This window comes from Staurois parvus, unplaced genomic scaffold, assembly GCF_062004578.1.
Source record: "Staurois parvus isolate SC_StPar_1 unplaced genomic scaffold, SC_StPar_1.0 ptg000737l, whole genome shotgun sequence".
NCBI classification, from domain to species: Eukaryota; Metazoa; Chordata; class Amphibia; order Anura; family Ranidae; genus Staurois; species Staurois parvus.
This window is the reverse complement of record NW_028318533.1, coordinates 177,282-203,869: the sequence shown is the minus strand read 5'-3', so window position 1 is coordinate 203,869 and position 26,588 is coordinate 177,282. Positions and strand designations below refer to the sequence as shown.

At 46.1% G+C, this 26,588-nt stretch overlaps 1 protein-coding gene across 1 annotated transcript in view; it reads right to left on the bottom strand.

The window, feature by feature from the left end:
- LOC149445224 (alpha-2-macroglobulin-like protein 1) overlaps positions 1-26,588 on the bottom strand; it is a 238,295-nt gene that overhangs the window by 149,701 nt on the left and 62,006 nt on the right. The window contains exons 7-8 of the mRNA XM_089654069.1: positions 22,638-22,722; positions 2,879-3,020 (exon numbers count right to left, since the gene is read on the bottom strand). Coding sequence (XP_089510195.1) covers positions 2,879-3,020; positions 22,638-22,722 — 227 coding nt within the window. The remainder of the gene's footprint in view (positions 1-2,878; positions 3,021-22,637; positions 22,723-26,588) is intronic.

The window sequence follows — 26,588 nt, the reverse complement described above, 5'->3', positions numbered from 1 at the left end:
TCCATAAGCCTCTTTCCGCACAGCCAGGCAACATTTATTTCTCACACAGACTTGCATCCAAAGACAATGACCAGTCCATGGGATTGGTTTTGTTGTTTTATTAGGGGAAATCAACTTGGATAGGGAAATAAGGATTATGGTATACCCAATTTGGCTTGAATCAATGGAAGGGGACACTTCCATCCTATGTACAAGCGTAGATCCTGGACTGTTCTTTTCCTGAAAGCCGTCAGTCATTGTGGATCAGCAGCAGCTCCCCTTTATAGGAGAGGAACTAGCAGCCCCTCAAAAATCTGCTTTACTTCTTGTAGCTACATGCAAAGATGTCCTCTCGCCCCCTGTAGAGCTGCTTCCAGCTCCACAGCCTGCAAACATTACCAGCTCTCTTGGCTTCTTGGAAGATCTCCCGGGACAAGGATAAAGGACTGAGCTCAGCACTGTCCTTAGAAAACATGCTAAGTGTGGCAGTCTTTCCCCTTGTAGATCCCAGAGGGGGCTGCTGTTCTCACACTGTCCTCTTTGCTCCCTGCTGCTCCAGGTCTTGATCCCATTCACACCTCACTGCTGAACATATCTTCCCGAGCCAGACCGAGCCCAGCCTGGAGGCCGGCCCCCCTAGACATAGAGGACCCCTCCCAGGCACCGACAGTCTCCTCAGCCCTCCATCTTCCACCCGATTCCCCTGTCAGCCTGACTCTCCCATATTTATGGACCAGTCCACCATTCTACCAGGGCCTCAAAACCTGGGATTAGCCAAACTCCCATGAAGGTGCAGATCAGATCTCCACTCCTTCCTGCTTACCGACTTTTGGAAGGTTCTATGATCCTCCACAGTCAGGAGGAGGTGATAGAGCCACAACCTGTTGAGTCATCCAGCTGACTTGCAATAACCCAACCTCTATCAAAGACTCAAACACAATGATTTTACCTACAATACCATACACTATTCTAGTAGCACACTAGAGGGTGCAAAATTCCTAAGAAACCTCTTTTCATACTTTTCTTTTTATTGATCAGTGCCATACTCAGCTATTGCATGATCTCCAAAGTGCCCTCTGGTATCTATTGGCTCCAACATCTGCCCCAGTGGAGAATGTGTTCTCTCTGATTGTGCCCCCTAGTTTGGTGGCTGCTTTCCAGACCCTGGTAGGCCTCTACAGGCCATTCTTGAGATTATATTTACCACAATTTTATACTTGTATATACTGTATAATGATTCATGTATTTACATTGTACAATGTTCTGCTCAGTTTTGAGGTCTAAAAAGCTCCTAACCCTGAAGAAGAGGTTACAGCCGCAAAACATATTGAGGGCTGGCCAATCATGTTTCCCTACATCTAGTGAAAGAAGGCCTTCTTACTATAATGTAACACATGTCATTGGGAGCTATGCAGTGGCTTATGTTGAGCTTTGTATATTGATTCATGTCTTATTTTTAATATATATGTGTCTTAAATACTACTTTTTAAAGTTTGATGTAATGAATTTTTGATATTTTGTAACTAAAAATAAGTTTTAGTGTTGTCCTTCTGGGGTACTGAGAAAATCCATTAATATTATTGCTTCTGTCCATTGCATATTTTAAGGGTTCTAGACAGTACCAATCCTGCTGTATTTCTGCCTTCACTGCAGATGATGTGGAGGATGTGTGTTTTGCTACAGTTTATACTTAACTCACCACTGTCCCACTGCCTTCCGCCCATGGCGCCTGGGCAGGAATGATGTCACACCCCTGCCCACTAGATTCTGGAGAATACAGAGCAGCCGAAATCTCACAATAAGATGCTATTGCAGTGGACTTGAGTGTCTTCTCATGAGAGTTCATCTGCTCTGCATTCCTTGAGTCTTCCGAGAAGAACGGGGATGTCACATCCAGTGATGAGGAAGACAGAGGTAAAGTAAATAAAAATAAATAAACTGTACAGTGTGTGTGTAAAATATATATATATATATATATATATATATATATACACACACATACATACACATACACACACACACACTATATTGCCAAATGTATTAGGACACCCCTCCAAATCATTGGATTCAGGTGTTCCAATCATCTCCATGGCCACAGGTGTATAAAATCAAGCACCTAGGCATGCAGACTGCTTCTACAAACATTTGTGAAAGAATGGGTCGCTCTCAGGAGCTCAGTGACTCCAAGCGAGGTACCATGTTAAGTTGCCACCTGTGCAATAAGTCCATCCGTGACATTTCCTGGCTACTAAATATTCCACAGTCATCTGTTAGTGGGATTATAACAAAATGGAAGCAACGGGGAACAGCAGCAACTCAGCCATCAAGTGCTAGGCCACATAAAATGACAGAGCGGGGTCAGTGCATGCTGAAGCACACAGTGCGCAGAACTCACCAACTGTCTGCAGAGTCAACAGCTAAAGACCTTCAAACTTTGTGCGGCCTTCAGATTATCACAACAACAGTGCGTAGAGAGCTTCATGGAATGGTTTTTCATGGCCGAGCAGCTGCATCCAAGCCTTATGTCACCAAGTGCAATACAAAATGTTGAATGCAGTGGTGTAAAGCACGTCGCCACTGGACTCTCTGGAGTGAGGAATCATGCTTCTCTGTCTGGCAATCCAATGGACTTGTCTGGGTTTGGTGGTTGCCAGGAGAATGGCACTTGCCTGACTGCATTGTGCCAAGTGTAAAGTTTGGTGGAGGGGGGTTTATGGTGTGGGGTTGTTTTTCAGAGGTTGGGCTTGGCCCCTTAGTTCCAGTGAAGGGAGGGCCAACTCAATATTGAACCCTATGGACTAAGACTAGTCAGACAGTTTTATAATTCTAAGCAGATTTTATGGCACTACCAAGCTAGATAAAATATCTGTTCTTGTCACTCCTTAGTCCTATTCCTCACCGTGGCTGTCTCATTATGGCACAAATCTTTTGTTTCTGTTTCCTCCTCTTCCATGGGCCCCCACCACCTCCAGTATCGTGGTTGTTTCTTCTGGCAGACTTTGATAGTTGCAGTCCCTGGGACCTTCTTTCCATAAGTGTACCTGTAAAGACAAGACAGGGACATTTTAGCCCAAAATTAGAAAACCTTGTTGTATCACATGGCATAGTTGATAACCCCCTTCATTACTCTTAGGCCTTGTAGACATGGGACTCAACATGTTTAAAGTGGAAATTATTTCAAAAAGTGAAGATTTGATAAATTATAGGGAATATTTAGAAATGTTAATTGTGCCTAAGCAGTGAAAGATGTAGCTTATGCTTAAAGTTTCTCCTGAAAATGAAAACCACCAGGGCCTTTGAAGTGCCTTGGCACTCCTGTTCTACAGCTTCATTGCTGTATATCTGCTTTGTGAGGCCATCTAAGGCACTGCTGGTTCTTGGAGTGAGATTTGGTTATGTCTCTACTGTGCTATCCATTGTTCTCCATGCTAGAAGTTCTGACATGAGGAAGCAAAGCCCTGCTTCTACCAAGATGGCCACCTCAACACAGAGACATGGTGCAAAACAAGGTAAGTCAGCAATGAGAAAGATCAGCTTTAGGGAGCCCACAATTGTCAAGGTTTTGATTATGCTGATGTGGACCTCCCAGCTTCATTTTATGGGATAGCCAAAGAAAGGCAGAAGGAGTATCTGTAAAACATTGGCTGACAGTCGGCTTTCGGTAGGACAAAACACCACAGAACAAGTTGGACCTGAGATCTGGATCAGCAAAGCAGAACCCATGTTGAATAACATAGAAAAAAATGCCTGGCAAGAATTGTACAGCCAAACTGGCAAATTTGTAGGCACAGTGAGAGACCAAACTATCATGTTAAAACAACAATTTTATTAAACATTAAAATAACACAAACAAGATAAAATAAGAAATACAGAAACCCCTAACCAAAAGGGGGGAATAGTGCCTAACATAACTCTTTACATCTTATGTGGTACATATGACCTAGTAGACAACTTATCTTTCTAAAAGAGTATAACTCTACAGTAACAAACGGTCAACACATTTTGCCTGTGCATGTGGCATCTTCAGGACTGTGACTTCTACGTAAAGAGACGCAGTACTACTAAATATAAAATACAAAAACGCAAATATACACACAATCAATTACATAAAGCAGAAAAACATAGGATACACGTTTAATATGCAAACATTGTTGGGCTTACATTAGGAAGCGTTCGTCAGTGATAACCAGTCTGGGGGGCGGACATAGTTTACTCAAATGTGGAAAATTGACACATTGAATAATGTTGAGAGAGGTAGGACCTGCAAGTTAGATCAGGAATCACCAAAGTACGAGGCTGGTACCTTGCTAGAGCAGGTGATGTGGGATCTGCCAGGGCAAAATGGGCAAGAGTGGAACAGCCAGGTGATATTCACAAGGAACCCCTTTATGGGGTTTTCTTAGCTATGCGTTGACTTTCGGTCATGACTACAGAGTTTAATTTGCAGTAAGCATCACAGACCTCAAAGACATAAGTAAGGAAGGCAGCAGGAAGTACGTGTAGCACTAGCCCCATGAGAGCTGCTTTGTAATTTGTGGTCTCTGTTCTGCACCTTGACTCCAAGTCAAGTTGACCTCAGCCCCTCTAACATACCTGGTTTAATGAATGTTATTGCAAGCACTTATAAGAACATGAGTATAGATAACTTTAACTTGGCTGTGAGTTAACACTAGGAAATATACACAAGACTGTTTAGTGGTACATGAACTCAATGTATTGGTACAAGTTAGAATAAATGATGGTATGAGCATAAATGAACACCCAGAAGGTAGGTTCAGACACAGTCTGCTAGACAGTATAATCATTATGCCAAGGTAAATTTGAATAGAGTTGTGTACCACTAGAATGAGATTAACTCATGAATCAGCAAAGTCTGCAATAAATAGTGCATATAAGTACTAACTGCAAAGTGAATATTAATACTATAACTAGTCTAGAGTGCGCTCTAGGAGAATGGCTAAGATATGGTGCAATGTCCCCTGAGAAGTACCTATTAGCATAACCAATAGGTGAAGGTTTCTGTGTAGCAGCTGTAAAGGGACAGTCTTTAGTCCTAGTTCTTCAGGCAGCTAGCATTGGGGCCCAGTGGTACCATTGGTGCACATGAATATAATCCCAGTCATGCCTGCAGGCAGCAATAAGGCTACTAGATCGCTGTAGGGTCAGTTCCTAAAGGGTGCAGTCTCTCTAGCAGCAGATAGTAAATACAAACAGCAGCAGCTCACCAGTCCCATCGATATTACAGCTCACCATCTGATCACACACAGCAACCAGTCCACTCTTTGCTCTGCTCCCTGGTGACTTTGGCTGTCAGCACCGCCAAACTCAGTATCCTTGATCCTGCTCTGGCAGCCGATATCATACCATCCAACTTTTGGACTTGAGAATGAGATGCATGTTAGGGAGATGGCAAACTTTGGCGTGCATGAAGCAAAACTGGGTGTGGTTAAATCGTGAAATATTTGGTGTGGTCAAATAACTGCTCCCAATTTATTTTTAAACTACTCCCGGTACACAGTACCTCCTCTCTGTATACACTGCCCTCCTCCCTGTACTCCCTTTGATGGTGAGGACTTCTGGGGGAGAAGTTGCATCCCAACCCCCCTTTCTGCTCATAGCTTCACTTCCATTCCCATCCCCCTGCTAACCTATGCACCACAACCTACCTTCTGCTAACCTCTGTTCCCTAAGCCCCCCTACTCACCTCTGTACTCCAAATGTCCTCTCTGCTTACCTTTGCACCTCCATCTGCTTGCCTTTACATCTTGCTGGCCCCCTGCTAGCCTGTACATCCCAGCTCTCCTTTCTTCAAAAGTCTGCACCCCAACTCTTCCTCTCAGCTAACCTCTCCACCACACCTCCTCTCCTTACCTCTTTTACCCTCTTTGCTCACTGTTCCTACAGGGCGGGACCGTTTTGTGTGTGTACTATCCACAAGGCTGTGGGTCATACTGGCCAATGTTGGCGAGTCACAGGAACCTTGGATTATTTATTAAAATTTGGCAGGAGACGTAAGGCAGCCCAAACCCAGGACACTCAGTAGGATATATGGCACTTGCAGGGTACCCACCCCCCTTGTCATGGCCCTGCACATCCCCTGCATCTCCTGCTGGTTGGAGATGTAGTGATTCCCCCAGCTGGTATTTCTCAGTTCCGGGTCCCTGCAAATTAAGTTAGTGGAGCCAAGTGGAAGAAATTGTTATGGCATTGGGCTCAAAGATATAGCCAAGACATGCAGGACTCTGGGACTTGCTTGAAATTCCTACAGGGTCCGGAATGGTTGGGAGGTATGTGATATGTAGCAGTGATGGTGCAAACAGGACAGTGATGTGCAATCCCTGGTCTCTCTCTCACAGCAAGATGAAGCTGTGTCCTGTACAGTCTGGGAGAATGCAGCTCTGTCTCCTTTTCTTGACAATCTCCCTCTGTAAATTACAGTTCACATGCTCCAAAACTAACAGTAGAATCTGTCCTCAGGACTACAGTTCCCACGGTGCATTGCTCTTAGTCTATTGAACTATTCCTGCTCAGCGTGCTTCACCTTGCATCAGGGTTCTAACATCAAGGTTCCCAGAGTCACCGCCCCAACATCAGGGTCCTTAGTGTCCCCTCCTTACATCAGGGTCCCAGGGGTTCCTCAGCCTTACATCAGGGTCCCCAAAACCACTCACCATACAATAGGGTCCCCAGAGTCGCCCCACTATGTCAGTGTCCTCAGAGTCACCCTCTTACATTAGGGTCCCCAGAGCCCCCACCCCTCCTAAATCAAGGTGCCTAGAATCACTCCCTTAAAGGATAGTCTTCAGAGTTTCCCTTACATCAGGTCTCCAGAGTCCCACCTTTACATCAGGGTCCCCCCTCCTCTTCACATCAGGGTCTCAAGAGCCTCTCTTGAATTATATAGGCAACAAGAATGAAAGATAAAAGGAAGAGGGCGCTTCTAATCTTAGCCATAGATGATTGAAATGCATCTAGTTCCTGCTGAACTGTTTGAATTTTGATCCATCTATGAGCAGGCTGGTTAAACTGAATCAATCTGTTGATTGACTTCAGCACAATCAGCCTGGTAAATTTTTTCTTACCATGCTCAGATGCAGATGCAGGCTCCTTTAACTTCTTTTTCTACAATCCCTTAGGTTCCCACAAGTCCCTGGGCTCCTGAACATGTCCAGGGAATATAAGTTGTCTTGTTTGTGCCTTCTTCAGGTCTGGGGGAGACTACACCTGATGAGGCACAGGGGGCGGGGAATGTATAGCACTTACCCCTGCAGGAGCCACTGGTGATGGGCTCTCTGTTCTGCCACAACTCTTAAACTTGTTTGGTCTCCACTGACATATCTGGTTTCAGGTTATAGGCTATTTACACCTATGTGATTTAACATTATTAAGCTACCGCTCTATAGTAATGCACAGAACTTAGGCCTAGCAACTGGTGGTATATTATATAAACGGATTGTAGAAATGCAGCTAAACAATGCACAAATCATTAAACAGGCATATAAACAGATTTAAAGATATCACTGACCCATAAACTGGCAATCAATTTAACTGTAGCAATGATGAATTAAACTATAACTAGTGCAACTAGAGTTTAAGAAACAGCATGAACTAAATCTGAAAAATAATAGTCCTTGTGTGCACACTATGCATACAGCCCTCATAGCAGCTGGGTGTATGCATTCCTGGAGTAGGGTAAGGTGTTTGACAGTACCTGCCGCCTAATTGTCTGCATTAGCTGGCTTATGTTGGGGCCCTGCTGTGGGTGGTGCACATGTAGCTGTCCCTTTAAAAGTGAGCACCAGGTGGATAGTGGGCTGCTAAATAAGGGTAGGTCTCTCCTGCATTAACAGTATTAGTGTTGAGATAAGCATAGATGTTCAGCTCACCCCTCCTGGTACACAGGCATCCGGTCCAGATTACTTAGTAGTCTGCAGTCCTCTGAAGTCAGGTCCCAGAAGTCTCAGTCTCCTCTGTTTGTATCCTTTCAAGGCTCACCAATCTCAGCAGCTCTGGTGTACTCACTCACAGCAGCAGGTCTCTCAGCTCTGGTCCCAAGGCACAGTAAGTGATCTCTCTGCAGCTCAGTCCTCAGGCGCTTGTGGACACATAGCAAAACTTAAATAAGACCACTTGTCTGTGCAGCTCAGCTTCCTCTCAGCAAAAAAACTTCCCAGTCTCTCCTTCTCTGTGTGCAGGGATTTTGATTCCTGTAATTTTTTCAGTCATTCACTTCAATTATACAGTGCCCCTTTAGGATTACATTTCCTATGATCTGCTGCACACGTCTCCTTCTCTGATGTTTTCATTGGCTCTGACTTCCCTGCCCTCTGATTGTCTTTTCACTGCTGCCCAGAGGGAGGGGGTGGAAGAACAAGTGGGGCAGTCTATACATATCACATTCCTTCGAGCCTCAGCGACAGAGAATCTGTCTGCATTCTTCTTTCCCTGTATGCCAACCAGCTCACTACCCAGCGGTGTTGCAAACGTGCGCAACAGAGACTGACACAGTCCGCCATTTTGTTAAGAGTATCCATTTTTCTCCCCTCACTTCCTCCCCCTCCCTCTCTGAGAGGAGACATTTGGCCAGTGTGTGTGTGTGCTGTTTGTGGGTCACTGGCAGGCCAAGGCAGCAGGGAACCCCAGAGCCATAAAACATCTCTGAGCTAGGTGCCTAGCTGTCTGGGCGAGCTGTACCATATCACACCTCGTATAAGATAAGGCAAGCTTTCTCAGGAGTTGAGAGATATTCCAACCTAATAAAACCTACTCAGCATAGGTGACAGAATCGACAGAACACGTCTCAAATTCCATGTTTCCCCTATGTCTCATATCTTGGAATATGAGAGACTTACATAAAAACCGGACATATTGTCAGATGGATGATGAGCAGGCGAACAGTTTGATGGGTCACTCGCCCTGTCTCGGACACACAGGAAAGCAGAAAAATAGATCTTGCGAACCGTTCAGTGTACACTTTCATAATTCATATCTAATCAATCCTCAGACTTGTCTGCATAATAATCTACCCGCGGGTGGGATGTCACTGGTGCAGATGGAAAGTTATAGGCCAAAATATGAGTTATGGGAGATTTTTGCTCTAGTTGAGGCATCCACCCATATCTCCAAGCCCTAAGCGGAGATTGGTCCTTGACTGCACAGCCACCCCCTGCTGGGGACTACAAAACAGGCTGTCAGGCCTAAGAGTGGTTGTTGAAGAATTCTCACATTGACCATCGTAACCTAGGAAGATCAAAACACCTTCTGCTCTGAAACTTGGATCTGCTAACCCAGGACTTTGGCAAGTACTTTAACCCTTTCACCTCTCTCTGATATCACTTTGCTGTGCTATCTATATTTCTTTTTGGTGTGCAGGAGAAAGCAGCCAGCGCCGCATTTGCCAATACTAGGATTAACGTTCCGGCAGCCCACAGATTCCTGGAAGCCCTGGAGGAGTGATACTGTAGGCTTTTTGCCACATTCCTGATGAAGGGGACCTGCGAGACTCCGAAACGATGCCTTGCTGTAACTATGTGATCGTTCATTAAAACTTTTGGACCCATATTGGTGATCCTCAGTGTGCTGGTGACATTCTCCCTTGAGGATACTGTAGCTGCTCACTCACTTTACCCCAGGTTCACACCTAAGAGTTTTCCGCAGCGTTTTGCATAAATGCAGTACAATCCATTTACCATGATTTCCTATGGGACACGTTCACATCTCCACGTTTTAACTGGGGGCATTTTTTGGAAAGGGTCAGGGTCTTTTTTTAATGCAAAAAGTTGTGTTTTTGGTTCTATAGACTTCAATGGAAATGCTGCAGAAAAAAATGCATGGCTCTGCTGAGTGTTTTTACTGCCATCCAACTGGTTCCCTTTGCAAAGGCAGGAGAGATAGGAAGACATATGCATGTGCAATGATTTTGTTTTTACTTGAATGCATAAAAGGCTTCTTCTGATTGTTGTAGAGGTGGGCAGATTATGTTATTGAAAAATTGCATTCATTCATAGAAATGAATGATCAGTGTACATGTCCCCTCTGAGGAATGCTGATTACCGGCTCTCCTCTCCTCACGAGCTGTCAACGTGACAGCTCGTGAGGAGAGAAATGCCGATCACCAGCATTTCCCTATTTACATGCGATCAGCTGTGATTGGACACAGCTGATCACATGACTGAGCCGACATCTTCGGCTCTTTCCATTGATCAGTGATTCGTTGTGTCTGAGGGACGCAGCGCACCACTGATCGCCAGGCTGCGTGCTCCCAGAGCCGCGCACGCGCAATTAGAGTGGGACGAGAGAACCACCTTGCTTTTCTAGCAAAAAAATACAGAATTCTTTCTTGTAAACAAAAAGTGCCAGAAAATGCTTGGGCCTTAACCGCTTCCCACCCGCCATATAAGGTAATGACGGGCGGGAGGCAGTTAAAGACCAAGCATTTTCTAGCACTTTTTGTTTACAAGAAAAAATTCAGTATTTTTTTGCTAGAAAATTACTTAGAACCCCCAACCATTATATATATTTGTTTAACCACTTGCCTACCAGGCACTTATATCCCCTTATTTACCAGGCCAATTTTCAGCTTTCAGCGCTGCCGCACTTTGATTGACAATTGCGCGGTCATGCAACATTGTACCCATATGAAATTTTGATCATTTTTTTCTCACAAATAGAGCTTTCTTTTGGTGGTATTTAATCGCCACTGGGCACTTTACTTTTTGCGCTATAAATAAAAAAAGTGCAAAAAATTTGAAAAAAAAAAAAAAAAGTTTCTTTGTTTCTATTATAAAATTTTTCAAACAGGTAATTTTTCTCCTTCACTGATGTGCGTTGATGAGGCAGCACTGATGGGCACTGATAGGTGGCACTGATGGGCACTGATAGGCAGGACTAAAGGGCACTGATAGGCAGTACTAATGAGGTGGCACGGATAGGCGGCACTGATAGGCAGCACTAATGAGGTGTCACGGATAGGCGGCACTAATATGCAGCACTGATAGGTGACACTGATGATGGGTACTGATAGACGGCACTGACTGGCATCACTGCTGGGCACTGACTGGCGGCACTGACTGGCACAACCGCTGGGCACTGACTGGTGGCACTGACTGGCAGCACTGCTGGGCTGCACTGGTGGGTGGCACTGGTGGGCAGCACTGGTGGGTGGGCACAGGTGGGTGGCACTGGTGGGCAGAGGTGGCTGGGCACAGGTAGGTGGCACTTCTGGGCACAGGTGTGTGACACTGCAGAGTGGCACAGGTGGGTGCACTGCTGGGCACAGGTGGGCGGAGCTAGTGGGCGCACTGCTGGGCACAGGTGGGCGGAACTTGTGGGTGGCACTGCTGGGCACTGATCATCAGTGCCCTGATGATCGGTGCCGATCCTCGCTCTGACAACTGCCGGTTCTCGGCAGTACTTTCCTCACGATCTGACAGAGTGAGGAAAGTGCAGCCGAGAACCGGCACTTGCATTTCCCTGTGATCAGCGTGTCATTGGACTCCGCTGATCACGTGGTAAAAGGCCGCTGTGATTGGCCTTTTACCACATCACGTGATCAGCTGTGTCCGTAGGACACAGCGATCACGGAGATCGCCGGGTGCGCGCCCCCTGGGGCGCGCAGGAGAGCGCGTTCTGGGAGGACGTCATATGACGTCCGCCCAGAATTGGCCGGCCGCAGTGCAGCCGTCATTCGGCTATCTGCGGTCGGCAACTAGTTAACAGAGACCCTAGAGTATAAAATGGCGATCACTGACATTTTTATGTCACACGGTATTTGTGCAGAGGTTTTTCAAACCCAATTTTTTGGGAAAAAGTACACTTTCATTAATTCAAAAAAAACTATAATATATAACCCAGTTTTTTTGTAAACTTTGAAAGGTGATGCTATACTGAGTAAATTGATACATAACATGTCATGCTTTAAAATTGCACACGCTCATGGAATGGTGCCAAACTATGGCACTTAAAAAGCTCCATAGGTGACGCTTTAAAAACCTTTACAGGTTACCAGTTTAGAGCTCTTGCTATAACATTTGCAGCGCTACCTCACACAAGTGGTGTGTTAACATATGTGGGTGAGAATTACGTATGCATTCGCCACTGCATTTTAAAGAATTTTTTTTTAAACTATTTATTTTATGCCTTTTTTTATTTTTACATTGTCTATTTAATTTTTGTAATCATTTTTATTGCTATCGCATTAAATGTAAAGATCCCTTGCGACACCAAATAAATGATGACAGATTCTTTTCACGGAGAGATCTGGGGTCTTTACGACACAATGTAAAATGAAAAGCATAAGATAAAAAAAACATTGATCCGAAGCTAAAATTTATTTTCATCTTTAATAAATAGATAATCTAAAACGTTTTTGCATGATTTAAAATTGGTGTATGTAGTCATCCATCAAGTCTCACAATCTCACAAACAATGAATTGTCTATACATAAGCTGAGTGGTATTCCCAAAAAACATTTTACATTTCCACAGATTTGAGTTCTTATTGTAGCTTGCTTAAATGGAATGGGAATACCAATGCGTTTCGAAGTTTCTAGATCAATTTCTTGCGGACCGAGTGCCAATAGGGCACTAATGAAAGGACAATGCCCCAATTGGAAATCTCCTCTCCTGACTCCTATCCATTACATGGCTGACTCCTGAATTAGCTGGCACAGCTATTATATCCAAAATATAAAACTGTACACAGTAATGTATATCCCCCCTCCCCTGTACTCCATTATAGTGATATGACATGTATACAGTAATGTATATCCCCCCTCCCCTGTACTCCATTATAGTGATATGACGTGTATACAGTAATGTATATCCCCCCTCCGCTGTACTCCATTATAGTGATATGACATGTATACAATAATGTATATCCCAGCTCCCCTGTACTCCATTATAGTGATATGACATGTATACAGTAATGTATATCCCATCTCCCCTGTACTCCATTATAGTGATATGACATGTATACAGCAATGTATATCCCCCTCCCCTGTACTCTATTATAGTGATATGATGTGTATACAGTAATGTATATCCCCCCTCCCCTGTACTCCATTATAGTTATATGACATGTATACAGTAATGTATATCCCAGCTCCCCTGTACTCCATTATACGGATATAACATGTATACAGTAATGTATATCCCCCCTCCCCTGTACTCCATTATAGTGATATAACATGTATACAGTAATGTATATCCCCCCTCCCCTGTACTCCATTATAGTGATATGACATGTATACAGTAATGTATATCCCAGCTCCCCTGTACTCCATTATACGGATATAACATGTATACAGTAATGTATATCCCCCCTCCCCTGTACTCCATTATACTGATATGACGTGTATACAGTAATGTATATCCCAGCTCCCCTGTACTCCATTATAGTGATATTACATGTATACAGTAATGTATATCCCCCCTCCCCTGTACTCCATTATAGTGATATGACATGTATACAGTAATGTATATCCCCCCTCCCCTGTACTCCATTATAGTGATATGACATGTATACAGTAATGTATATCCCCCCTCCCCTGTACTCCATTATAGTGATAAGACATGTTGTATACAGTACTTACTGTCCCCCCCGAGTCCCCCGCAGCAGTGGAGAGGGTGTCTCCTCTCAGCGGAAGAGAACGGACCTCTCCGGCACCTGTCCCCTCGGTGACGGTGCCGAAGAAGCCGGAAACCTGAAGTTGTAAACTGGAACTCGGCTTCACAATGAGGCTTGGAGCGCAGGTGCAGTCGCTCCATGCTTCATCTGTGCTCACCGCTTGCAGCCGCTTGCCGCTCGCCATAGAGGAATTTCTCTGAGCGGCTTTTTCAAGTTTTTTCAGGCCTTAAAATCCTAACAACGAATGAAAGCATACTGCTACGCATTAGGTATGGCCGCAATCTCTGCCCCCAACATTACACAACATTGCACAGCTAACATTACACAATATTCATCTGATGCTTTCCTAAAAAAAAAAAAAAAAAAATGGCCTTGTTTACATTCAGCCGGACCCAGTAGTGACATCATGATGTTGGTCTGGTCCTCCTAGAACACAGAGATTACCTGAGGCCATCTTTCCTCAGTTCCCTCTAATCTCTATGACCAGCCAGTGCAACCACTGGATCGATTCACGGGTTCACCGAAGCAAATACCTGCTCCCCACTTCTTAGCGATTCCACTGGACATTTTCCTCCTCCCTCTTTCCCTGCCTGCAACCTCTTGGGAAATGGCAAATGTCCCAGGACGCTGCAAGACCATTCACAAAGCACAGTTCGCTTTGAGAATGCACATTGGGAAGCTGGCTGTGAAGCTGCAAGGAATCACAGCTGGCTTCCCACAGTAAACATGCTAGCTCCTGGGACCTGAAGAGTCGAGGACCTGTCCCGGTTGAGGTATTTGTAGCTGCTTTCTTATCAGACACAAAGGGCATCAATCTCAGTGTAGAGGGTTAAAGATTTATTGGTAACAAGAGGTTAAAAACTACTCACAAACGTAAGAAGATCTGAAGAAGGAGCAAGTGCTTTGAAACGCGTCACCTGACCCTGTTCCTGCCCTGCCATTGGTTTTGGCGCCATTTTCAAAAACTCTCTGCATTGCTGAATACTGACGGCTGCATCTCTGCTCATCCTGCATGACCAGGATCCATCTTCACATCACTGGCAAACTGAGGGCTTACCAAAGGCATTCTTTTACCATGCTATTATACTTCTTACGTTTGTGAGTAGTTTTTAACCTCTTGTTACCAATAAATCTTTAACCCTATATACCGAGATTGGTGCCCCCTTGTGACCGATTTGTCTTCTACAGAGTTCTGCTTCGTTCTATGGGGAGCTGCCTTCACCATCCACCCGCCACCTAGGACCCTTGGACTATGGATTTCCCCTTCTCCATTCATCGCTTCATCGCCACCCCATTTTGAACTCATTACTATTGTACGCCTATTCCCCCATTTGTATTTGTACTTCTCCCGCTGTATCCGTCATTTGTCACTAACCTATCAAGACTCATCATGTGTGGTCCTCTCCCAGCACCGTTTTGTTTTTCGTTTGTCTTCATCTTATGCATACCGACTGAAGACCTTTTTAAGCCTTTCATGCATGAAGTATTAGGGCCACAATCATTTTCAATATTCATTTTCCAAGTTCTTCACACGTCCACTTGAGTGGACTGCATGCATTTAAGTTTTTAACTAAAGACTTGACTCAGATAGTAGTTGCTCCACTATGCTATAAGCCTTTCTCTACAAAATATAAAGACATTATCTTTTACTCACATAATGGAACTTACTGTATCTGCACCAGGGTTGCCAATAAATTTAACACAGTTTGTAAAAAATCTGTGTTTTTCACAACCGTCTGTAAATATCAGAAGTTGATCATTTGTCATGCTATGTTGACTTTTGTAAGTGTAAACCAGTCAAATTACTTGGGTATAGTCAGTGCTTCCATATTGTGTTTATAATGTTTAAATATTGATTGTCTTTTATAATGTCATTGATTGCCTAGTTTTTAATGTCATTTTCCAGGAAAAATGTGCTCCGTCAGTAAATTTCTTACTGTTTTGTCAGTAAAAAATGTTGCTGGAGGTTGGCAACCTTCGTTTGCATGAATTGATGTTTTTGTTACAAAAACCGCAAATTAATTTTTAATTGTATAAATGAATGGATTGTGCAGCCAAAAAATTTACTGTAGTTATATTATTTTCAATAAAAATTGTAGCTGAAATAAAACCAACAATGCATGATGTCCAATTTAGTGGACAGAATATTAATTGTCATTTCTGACCAAGATAAAATCAATACTAGTATACTATAATTGCAATATATTTCCTTCGGAGGTACTTGATGTTACCATGTTTTTTTATTTATTATTTTTTTATCTCCAAGGGTCTCCTCCTGTTGAAGGATTGGCAAGATATTCTTAAACTGCTCAGCCTTTCTGACTTCCATTGGCCAGCTTGGTTTTGAGAAATTTCTGTTGCACTTTCAATGGCTGACTGGTGGGTGGCAGGGTATGGGACAACACACTAGCGTCCACTGTTGTGGGTGATATGCAACTATACAATCATAACCCATGCACATAAAAGAAAACCGCTTTTAAAAAGTTGTCTAATGTAGTGACCATTAGACAACTCACAGTGACGACACTAAACCCCGGTTTAAATTATTTTCTACTCAAGTATTTATTGTTAGTTTAAAAAAAGTCAGTACTATTGTTCTCAACCTCCTCCAAATCTCCAAACTCCATCTATAGCTGCTGTGATCCGCTAGAGCGGGTGTCGGCAACCCGCGGCTCTTTTTCACCTTGGCTGCGGCTTCGGAGCACACTGCCCACCAGGTGACAGGCAATAGGGCAGCAATGGGCAAACTACGGCCCGGCGGACCTTTTAATCCGGCCCGCGGAGCTAGGCTCCCGCTAGGCTCCTCTCACAGTCCGCCCTGAAGACCGGTGTAGCATGAAATTCTGTCTCCTATGAGGATCTGTCCCCCTTGACGTATCTGCGCATGTGCCGGAGATCGCCGATCGGCTGCTAATGCCTGAAACTGGCACATGCGCAGATACGTCGAGGGGGACAGATCCTCATAGGAGACAGATTTTCATGCTACACCGGAACGGCGCGGGAACACGGCGAGAGGAACGCGCGGAGCAAAGGTAAGTGAATTGACACAGGGGGGGACTTGGGGACTTAATACGGGGGATGAATTACTATAGGGGGGATGAATTACTATAGGGGGGATGAATTACTATATGGGGGATGAATTACTATGGGGGATGAATTACTATGGGGGATGAATTACTATATGGGGGATTAATTACTATATGGGGGATTAATTACTATAGGGGATGAATTACTATATGGGGGATGAATTACTATGGGGGATGAATTACTATGGGGGATGAATTACTATATGGGGGATGAATTACTATATGGGGGATGTATTTTCAGTTTTAAAAATGTGGCTCTCAAAATAAATTTCAATCGTGGTTTTGGCGAGATTTGGCTCAGTTGAAAAAAAAGGTTGCCCACCACTTGATTGTGAGTATGACGATACACTGTGGCCCTGATTAACCCTTTGCTTACTGGGCCCTTAAACCCCCTTCATGACCAGAGTGCTTTTTGCAATATATGCAGTGTCGGATTTGTTTTAAATGTTGCAATGGTTTTGCAGCTCCCAGTCTTTTTTTCCCTCTCGGAAACGGGTCCAAGTGGCTCTTTATGTCTTAAAGGTTGCAGACCCCTGCGCTAGAGTGTGGCTATGTTCATTCTCTATGGTCCCACTGTATGTAGGAATGTTGCCACTCTCTACAGTATTGCTCAGTCCTGAGATGGACTATGAACTATGTAGGGTCTCTAAACTTTTAGAGCAAAGACAAGTTTACGGTCTTTCAGGCTTTAGGGGCACCAGGGTGTAGCCAGTGGGAGCAGAAAATGACTTGGCATCAGTGGAAGAAGTCAATGCCCCATCACTGGTGTCATTTGGAGGAGTAGTGCCCCTAAGGGTCGGATAAAGCCAAGCAAATAGCTGCATCTGGCCCTCGGGCCACAGTTTGGAGAACCCTGAACAATAGGATGTGTAGTGTGCATAAAGTGACATACTAGACAACAACTAACGTGCAGTGCTCACTCCAAACATACGGAAGTGAGAGAGAAAAGGAGAGGCTATTGAGCTCACAGAGGATATTACAGGGGGGCAGAAAAACACAGTAAGAAGCAATTGCATAAAAAATAACTTACAAGGTTATTAAATAGTGGATGTGGATTATTTTTTGGAGAAGGATATTGTTTACTATCATTTCCTTAAAAGAGGAAGTACAGCCAGAGCTCTTTGGGCTGTACTTCTCCTGTGGATCACAGGAGTGTAGTTCGTTCTGCACTCCTGTGACCTGTTTTCAGTTGGCAGTGTGCTGAAGCTAATGTCACTCAGCCGGTTCTGGCTGAGGAAAGTCGGGATCCACCCAACAGCCCGGATCAGCATCTGGCTCAGACTCTTAGCGATCTGCTGAGAGCCTAAGCCAGGTGCTTATGCCCCCTCCACAGCCCAGCGATCCAGTGAGCGCGGGGGGCAGAACAGACAGCAGTGACTGACAGTCGAGACTCTCTGCTCACAGTGGTGGTGATTGCTCAGTTTTCATCCTTAAAAAAAATCATACTTACCTAGGTGGTTGCAGCATTAGCCCAATGTATAGTTTTTTCCATTCTTCTCTTTTAAGGAAATGAAAAGTGTATTCTTGTCTGACACATATTTTGAGTTATTTTAGCATTTACATAATTTTTTTCCATCACAACTGTAAGGAGGAAATAAAAGAGCATGCATTTCACCCTCTAGTGTACATACAGAAGTTGGGTAAATTTAGTTTGGCTCACACGTAGCTAAAGTGAGCAAGGCTGCTCAGGTTAGGCAGAATGGCTTTGCAGGTCAGGTCTCTGTCACTCTTCCCTGGTTCTGGAAGTTTCCTGAAACTTCTAGAACCTAGTGGGTGGGGGTACAGAGGCAGGGATCTGAATATTTATGTGAGTTTGACCAGGGGTGGACTGACAACTCATGGGGCCACGGGGCAATAGGAAATCATGGGGCCCCTGTGTCCTTGCCCACACCCAAACCACACCCAAAAAAGCCTATGAAAGGTACCAGGGGCATCTCATGGGGCCCCCTATTGACCCCGGGCCCTCGGGAAGTGCCCGAGTGCCTAAATGGTCAGTCCGCCCCTGAGTTTGACCAATCCCCAGGCAGGAGGCCTGGCAGGGGGTAAGGTGTGCCTATAAATATTAAAGAGCCTAGCCAGTTAGTTGTTGCTGGTTGGAGTGTGGAGTACTGAGTCATGGATCGTGAAGCCTGGGAGGGGGGGCCCAGAGCTGGGGGCTCTGCCTCCAGGCAGAAGCTGTGGAAGGAAGGAAAAGAGTAGTTTGACCAGAGGGATCTTCACCACCCTTCAATCTCATCCAGGAGGCACCCTGTATTGCAAGGGAGGACCTGTAAAGCAAGAGAACTGAGCAGCAATCTTTACTGAGAAGCAGGATTTCAAGGGACAGTGTGAGTACCTCTACTTATCACCCCCCGAGCCAAACAAAGGTAGAAGACAGCCGGATGCAATATTTAGCTAGTCCATAAAAAAAAGGGACAGTGGCAGAACTTACCTTAACCCCTCCCTTTCTCTGGGATACACTCATAGAAGCCAGGTGTGCGGGCATTTCGTACGAAGGGAACATAGAGCTCCTGCATACAATTGGGACTTTGCTATTTACTACGAAAGGGACATAGAGCTCCTGCATACAGTTGGGACTTTGCTATTTACTATGAAGGGGACATAGAGCTCCTGCATACAGTTTGGACTTTGCAATTTCCTACAAAGGGGGCATAGAACTCCTGCCTATATCTGGGACTTTACTATTTCCTATGAAGGGGACATAGAGCTCCTGCATACAGTTGGGACTTTGCTATTTCTACTAAGGTGACATAGAGCTCCTGTATACAGTTGAGATTTTGCTATTTCTACTAAGGTGACATAGAGTTCCTGCATACAGTTGGGTCTTTGATATTCCTACTAAGGTGACATAGAGCTCCTGCATAAGTTGGGACTTTGCTATTTCTACTAAGGTGACATAGAGCTCCTGCATAAGTTGGGACTTTGCTATTTCTACTAAGGTGACATAGAGCTCCTGCATAAGTTGGGACTTTGCTATTTCTACTAAGGGGACATAGAGCTCCTGCATGCAGTTGGGTCTTTGATATTCCTACTAAGGTGACATAGAGCTCCTGCATACAGTTGGGTCTTTGAAATTCCTACTAAGGGGACAAAGAGCTCCTGCATGCAGTTGGGTCTTTGATATTCCTACTAAGGGGACATAGAGCTCCTAAAATCAGAAAGGATAGTCGCTACCATCCATTAAGGATTGACATTATTCCGGAGGGAGCGCAGTCTAGGATTCACCTTGCTGCAAATTGTACATAGAGAAGTTGTCCTCGTCACTGCTGAACTCAATTTGGGCATCCCAAAACCCCTTATCCCCATCCAAGTTTATATTCCCTCAATAAAAAGCAAAAACAAGCCCAAGGACTGGTTAATGACTGAGAATGCAAGCTCGAAAAATGGATGTTGCCTGGCTGTGTGGGCAAATGGGGATCCAAATTCCAGCGGCTCCTTAGGGAGTAGCGCTATGGAGGGGTAAAGTAAAAGGATCATTTGCTGTGTGTTTAGGTTTTAAACTTGTAATAGATTATTGATAGGCAATTCTATTAAAGTTGATGTCAGTATTATTATATTGCAGTCAAAGGTCCCAAATGTTTTCAAATTTGGTTTGAGAATAAAGTATACTTTGTTCACTATTACACTCATTTGGGAAATGGAAAAAGAATTGAAGGCTCAGTGTTGCTTTCCAATTCTCCACTGCTTCTGGAGTAATATGTGGGTCAGCCTTCACCTTGTGCAATACTTGACATTTGAATAATTGGAATGTTGGCAGTGCCAGATGTGTTTCAGTTCATGAATACCTTGTTAGAGAAAGTGTTTTGGATTTTACCTAGATATTATAAACACTTATGTATATAGAATGACTTTAAGTAAATAGCAGTGTTGTATACTGCAAAAACCAGATTATCTGATGAGACATAATTTAATATATTTAAAGCTGAACTCTGGGATAAGCAAATATTGTGTTCTTCCTTGAATCTCGACATGCTTTGTGTATTTCTTCCAGATCTGTTCAGTAATCCAGTCTGAAACTGTATCTACAGTATCTGTAGGTGCTTCCAGTAATAAAGACTGGGAACTGCTGCCTTCTCTCCTTGTGCAGGGTGATTAGTCCTGTCTCCGCCCCCTCCTGTAGTTTTGTTCAGGTAGCCTGTTGTGGGTGGAGCCCGCTGGGCCCCTCCCACAGCTCTTTTCTCTGCACAGGCTTTGTACAGCCCAGCAGTACTTCACTGCAAGTTCTGCAACTTTTACAAGGTAATATTTGGGTTTTGTAAAATCATTTGGTGCACACAATGTAGATTTATATTAACAGAAAATAACTGAATTTCGCAACAAATAACTTTTTCTTCTCCAAAACAATATGGGGTTAGTCGGGAGGGGGAGAGAAACTGGGGAGAGAGAGGGATGGCGGGAAGGGGGAGATGGACAGGGAGAGGTGTGGGGAGGGGGGATAAAGAGAGGGTTGGGAGGGGGGAGAAAGAGTGGGTTGGGGGGGGTAGAGAGAGAAAGATAGGGAGGGGGGGAGAGGGAGAGAGAGAAGAGGGAGGGACAGAAATAAAAAGTGAAGGAGGGAGTGAGAGAGTGATAGAAGGAGGGAAAGGGAGAGAGGGGGGAGGGGGAGAAAGAGAGGGGGGAGGGGGAGAAAGGGATGGGGGAGGGGGATAAAGGGAGGGAGGGAGAGGGAGAGGAGGGAGAAAGGGAGGAAAGGGAAAGAGAGAGAGAGAGAGAGAGAGAGAGAGGAAAGAGAGAGAAAGGGGAGGGATGGCAGGGAGAGGGGAGGGACGGGAGAGAGAGGGGAGGGACGGAAGAGAGAGGGGAGGGACGGAAGAGAGAGGGGAGGGACGGAAGAGAGAGGGAAGGGACGGAAGAGAGAGGGGAGGGACGGGAGAGAGAGGGGAGGGACGGGAGAGAGAGGGGAGGGACGGGAGAGAGGGAAGGGACGGGAGAGAGAGGGAAGGGACGGAAGAGAGAGGGAAGGGACGGAAGAGAGAGGGAAGGGACGGAAGAGAGAGGGAAGGGACGGAAGAGAGAGGGAAGGGACGGAAGAGAGAGGGGAGGGACGGGAGAGAGAGGGAAGGGACGGAAGAGAGAGGGGAGGGACGGGAGAGAGAGGGAAGGGACGGAAGAGAGAGGGAAGGGACAGAAGAGAGAGGGGAAGGGACAGAAGAGAGAGGGGAAGGGACAGAAGAGAGAGGGGAAGGGACAGAAGAGAGAGGGGAAGGGACAGGAGAGAGAGGGGAGGGACGGGAGAGAGAGGGAAGGCACGGAAGAGAGAGGGGAGGGACGGGAGAGAGAGGGGAGGGACGGAAGAGAGAGGGGAGGGACGGGAGAGAGAGGGGAGGGACGGGAGAGAGAGGGAAGGGACGGAAGAGAGAAGGGAGGGACGGGAGAGAGAGGGGAGGTACGGAAGAGAGAGGGGAGGGACGGGAGAGAGAGGGGAGGGATGGAAGAGAGAGGGGAGGGACGGAAGAGAGAAGGAAGGGACGGAAGAGAGAGGGGAGGGACGGGAGAGAGAGGGGAGGGATGGGAGAGAGAGGGGAGGGACGGGAGAGAGAGAAGGGAGGAATGGGAGAGAGAGGGGAGGGACGGGAGAGAGAGGGGAGGGACGGAAGAGAGAGGGGAGGGACGGGAGAGAGAGAAGGGAGGAATGGGAGAGAGAGGGGAGGGACGGGAGAGAGAGAAGGGAGGAATGGGAGAGAGAGGGGAGGGACGGGAGAAAGAGGGGAGGGACGGGAGAGAGAGAAGGGAGGAATGGGAGAGAGAGGGGAGGGACGGGAGAGAGAGGGGAGGGACGGGAGAGAGAGAAGGGAGGAATGGGAGAGAGAGGGGAGGGACGGGAGAGAGAGGGGAGGGACGGGAGAGAGAGAAGGTAGGAATGGGAGAGAGAGGGGAGGGACGGGAGAGAGAGGGGAGGGACGGGAGAGAGAGAAGGGAGGAATGGGAGAGTGCGAGGTCACTCACCGCCCAAATAAATCGAAGGAGATCCTTTTATCCAGGACTGAAATGGCCTTTGGTGCATCGATCTCAACCTCAAACTTCGGAAGCACTGAGGAGAAAGTGAAAGTTTAACAAGTCAGAATTTGACCATCTATAATTAGAAGAACATTGTGGGCACCCTACTCCAGCCAAATCTTTATTGCCAGTTTTTATAATTTAAATAAAGTGGAGAAAGATTTGAACCTCAGCATTTAACTGCTATCCATTCTCCTCATTTACTGTCTATCAAATGTCGGTCAGACAGATGTAAGACAAGATGTAGGGGAAATGAGGGAAATGCTCCCACTTTCTGTCTATTTGACAGATATCAGGAAATGTGGATAACCCCCCCCCCCCTACAGAAGACACAGACGGGAATCACATTTTTCTCTTTTTTTCTTTGAAGAGTAAGGAGGTTGTAGAGCCTCTGGCAGGGTTTTATGTCTAAAGAGAGCAGAACAAGCATGTAACACTGAGAGAAGGCTGGGGGAGGCTATAGATAAGAGGTCTCCAAACCACAGCCCGGCAGCAAGATGCAGCCCTTTGCTTGCTTTTATCTGGCCCTTGGACCATTATTCCCCCCACTGTCAGTAACAGTGGAGCACAGTTCCTGCGCCTTACACCTACAATCGGGCAGAATTCCTTCCACTGACACCAACGATTGGGCACTATTCCTTCCACTGACACCAATGATGGGGCACTATTTGGTCCACTGACACCAACAATGGGGAACTATTCCTTCCACTGACACCAAAGATGGGGGCACTATTTCTTCCACTGACAAAAAAGGTTGGGGCACTATTCCTTCCACTGACACCCACAATGGGGCACTATCCCTTCCACTGACACCAACAATGGGGAACTATTCCTTCCACTGACACCAACGATGGGGGCACTATTTCTTCCACTGACACCAACGATGGGGGCACTATTTCTTCCACTGACACCAACGATGGGGGCACTATTTCTTCCACTGACACCAACAATGGGGGCACTATTCCTTCCACTGACACCAACAGTGGGGCACTATTCCTCCCACTGATACCAACGATGGGGCACTATTCCTCCCATTGACACCAATGATGGGGCACTTTTCCTCCCACTGACACCAACGATGAGGCACTACTCCTCCCACTGAAACCAACAATGGGGCACTATTTTTCCCACTGACACCAACAATGGGACACTATTCCTCCCACTGACACCAATGATGGGGCACTATTCCTCCCACTGACACCAATGATGGGACACTATTCCTCCCACTGACACCAACAATGGGGCATTATTCCTCTCACTGACACCAACATGGGGCACTATTTTTCCCACTGACACCAACAATGGGACACTATTCCTCCCACTGACACCAACGATGGGGCACTATTCCTCCCACTGACACCACGGATGGGGCACTATTCCTCCCACTGACACCAACGATGGGGCACTATTCCCACTGACACCAACAATGGGACACTATTCCTCCCACTGACACCAACAATGGGGCATTATTCCTCTCACTGACACCAACATGGGGCACACTGTTTACCCCCTACTGACACCAAGAACTTTTATACTCCAGCTGGCCACAGTCTGGCCCTCCTAAAGTTTGAAGGACAGTATACTGGCCCTTTGTTTAGAAAGTTTGGAGACCCCTGCTGTAGATGAATGTTGATGTCATCAAGAATCCACTCTAAGGGATTTCACTTGATCCCCCTATTATAGAGGTATAGATCCCAGGGCCCACATGGAAATACAGGTGAAACTCGAAAAATTAGAATATGGTGCAAAAGTTCATTTATTTCAGTAATGCAACTTAAAAGGTGAAACTAATATACGAGATAGACTCATTACATGCAAAGCAAGATAGTTCAAGCCGTGATTTGTCATAATTGTGATGATTATGGCTTACAGCTCATGAAAACCCCATGAAACCAATGCAGCTGTGCTCCGTGTCACTGTTTGCCAGCAATCACTGGGCGGGTAATGACCGGCCAGGACCCAGTGATTGACATCCGCAGCCGCGATTGGCGGCACAGGTAGGGTGGTTGCACGCCTCGCGCGCACCCCCTACCTGTTGTTCAAAATGACGTTTTAAAACGTGATTTTGCGCAGCGGTGCCGCCCTGTCCCCATTTTTTTTACAATGGCTGGTCGGCAAGTGGTTAAGGTTCTTACCCAAGTTTACAATTTCCAATGCTGCTGGGTTCTGCTCTCTTAGTGCTGCTGCCCTGAACTTCCAGTCTTCACAGGAAAGATTTAACAGTAGACAGTGCAGCCTCAAGCCAGTCTGTTAGCATGGAGAAGGGGGAGGGAAGAAAAGAGGAGCTGGGAAGCCCCTTGCATTCCTAGGTTACAGGGCTGTATGTTTCTATTGATACACATAGTGTAAAGAGACACAGCTCTAGTCCCTGCATGCAAGTGTGGCTTCATAGGATGCGGCAGGAGAAAGAGGCAACCCTGAAAGAGGAAAACTAGAGCAGCAGTCATGGCACCAGCTTAAAATGTACATCCACGTTTGTAGTCAAACTTGGGAAAACTTATTTTATGTTTGTTAATATCACGTTAAAACATGTCTGCTTTTGTTCATTTCTATTACATTAGGGCTGATAAGAATAGTGGTTTACACAAAAAGAAAGATTTGCTAAGCTCAAGTGACAATGACAATTAGAGATGAGCGAAGTATTCAAAAATTCGATTCGACTGATTCGGCGAATTCGTGGAAAAATTTCGATTCGAGTCGAATATATTCGCTGCGAATTTAACTTATAAAAGGGTGTTTCTAGGCTTCAGAGAGACTTTATATTAGTGCAGAACACTGTACCTTTAAATTAAATGCCCTTGGAGTCTGCTGGGGAAGAGAAATAATACTGACAGTCAGTATGACATGCAGATGAGTGCCGTCGATCTTAGAATCACCACACACTTCACTCATTTGGGCAGTCACGGGGCCAAAACCAGAGTGTGGAGCCACAGTGTGGCGGTGGAGGCAGCAGCAATGGGAGGCCATACAGCACCCTATGACAAAAATGGAAACCACCAGCAGTGTGAGGAGACCTGAAAGTGGCACATGGCAGAGTGTGGCGATGGAGACAGCAGCAATGGGAGGCCGTACAGGGACCCATGACACACTCTGGACCTGGCAGAAGCATGAGGAGGCGGTACAGGGGCCCATGACAGATTACGGGCCTGGCAGCAGCATGAGGAGTTGGTACGGGGGACCATGGCAGATTACGGGCCTGGCAGCAGCAATGGGAGGCCGTACAGGGACCCATGACACACTCTGGACCTGGCAGCAGCATGAGGAGGCGGTACAGGGGCGCATGACAGATTACGAGCCTGGCAGCAGCAACTTGGACAGGAGGACGTTCAGCTTCTGCACCGTCGGGTGCGTGCTCGCAAACTGTTGTCTCTTGGAAACGGATTCCAAGAAAGACTGCTGACGGAATCCGTGAAGAGGAGTAGCAGGAGAAGGAGCATCTGAACGAGCGGAATATGCCAACAAGCGACAACAGGGGCCCATGACAGATTACGGGCCTGGCAGCAGCATGAGGAGTCGGTACGGGGGCCCATGGCAGATTAGGGGCCTGGCAGCAGCTATGGGAGGCCCGTAATCTGCCAGCACCCTATGACAAAAAATGGAACCCACCAGCAGTGTGAGGAGACCTGAAAGTGGCACATGGCAGAGTGTGGCGATGGAGACAGCAGCAATGGGAGGCCGTACAGGGACCCATGAGAGACTCTGGACCTGGCAGCAGCATGAGGAGGCGGTATAGGGGCCCATGGCAGATTAGGGGCCTGGCAGCAGCTATGGGAGGCCCGTAATCTGCCAGCACCCTATGACAAAAAATGGAACACACCAGCAGTGTGAGGAGACCTGAAAGTGGCACATGTTTGGGGCATGATTCATGGCGGATTTAGTCAGTTGTGTCAGGAACTGGTG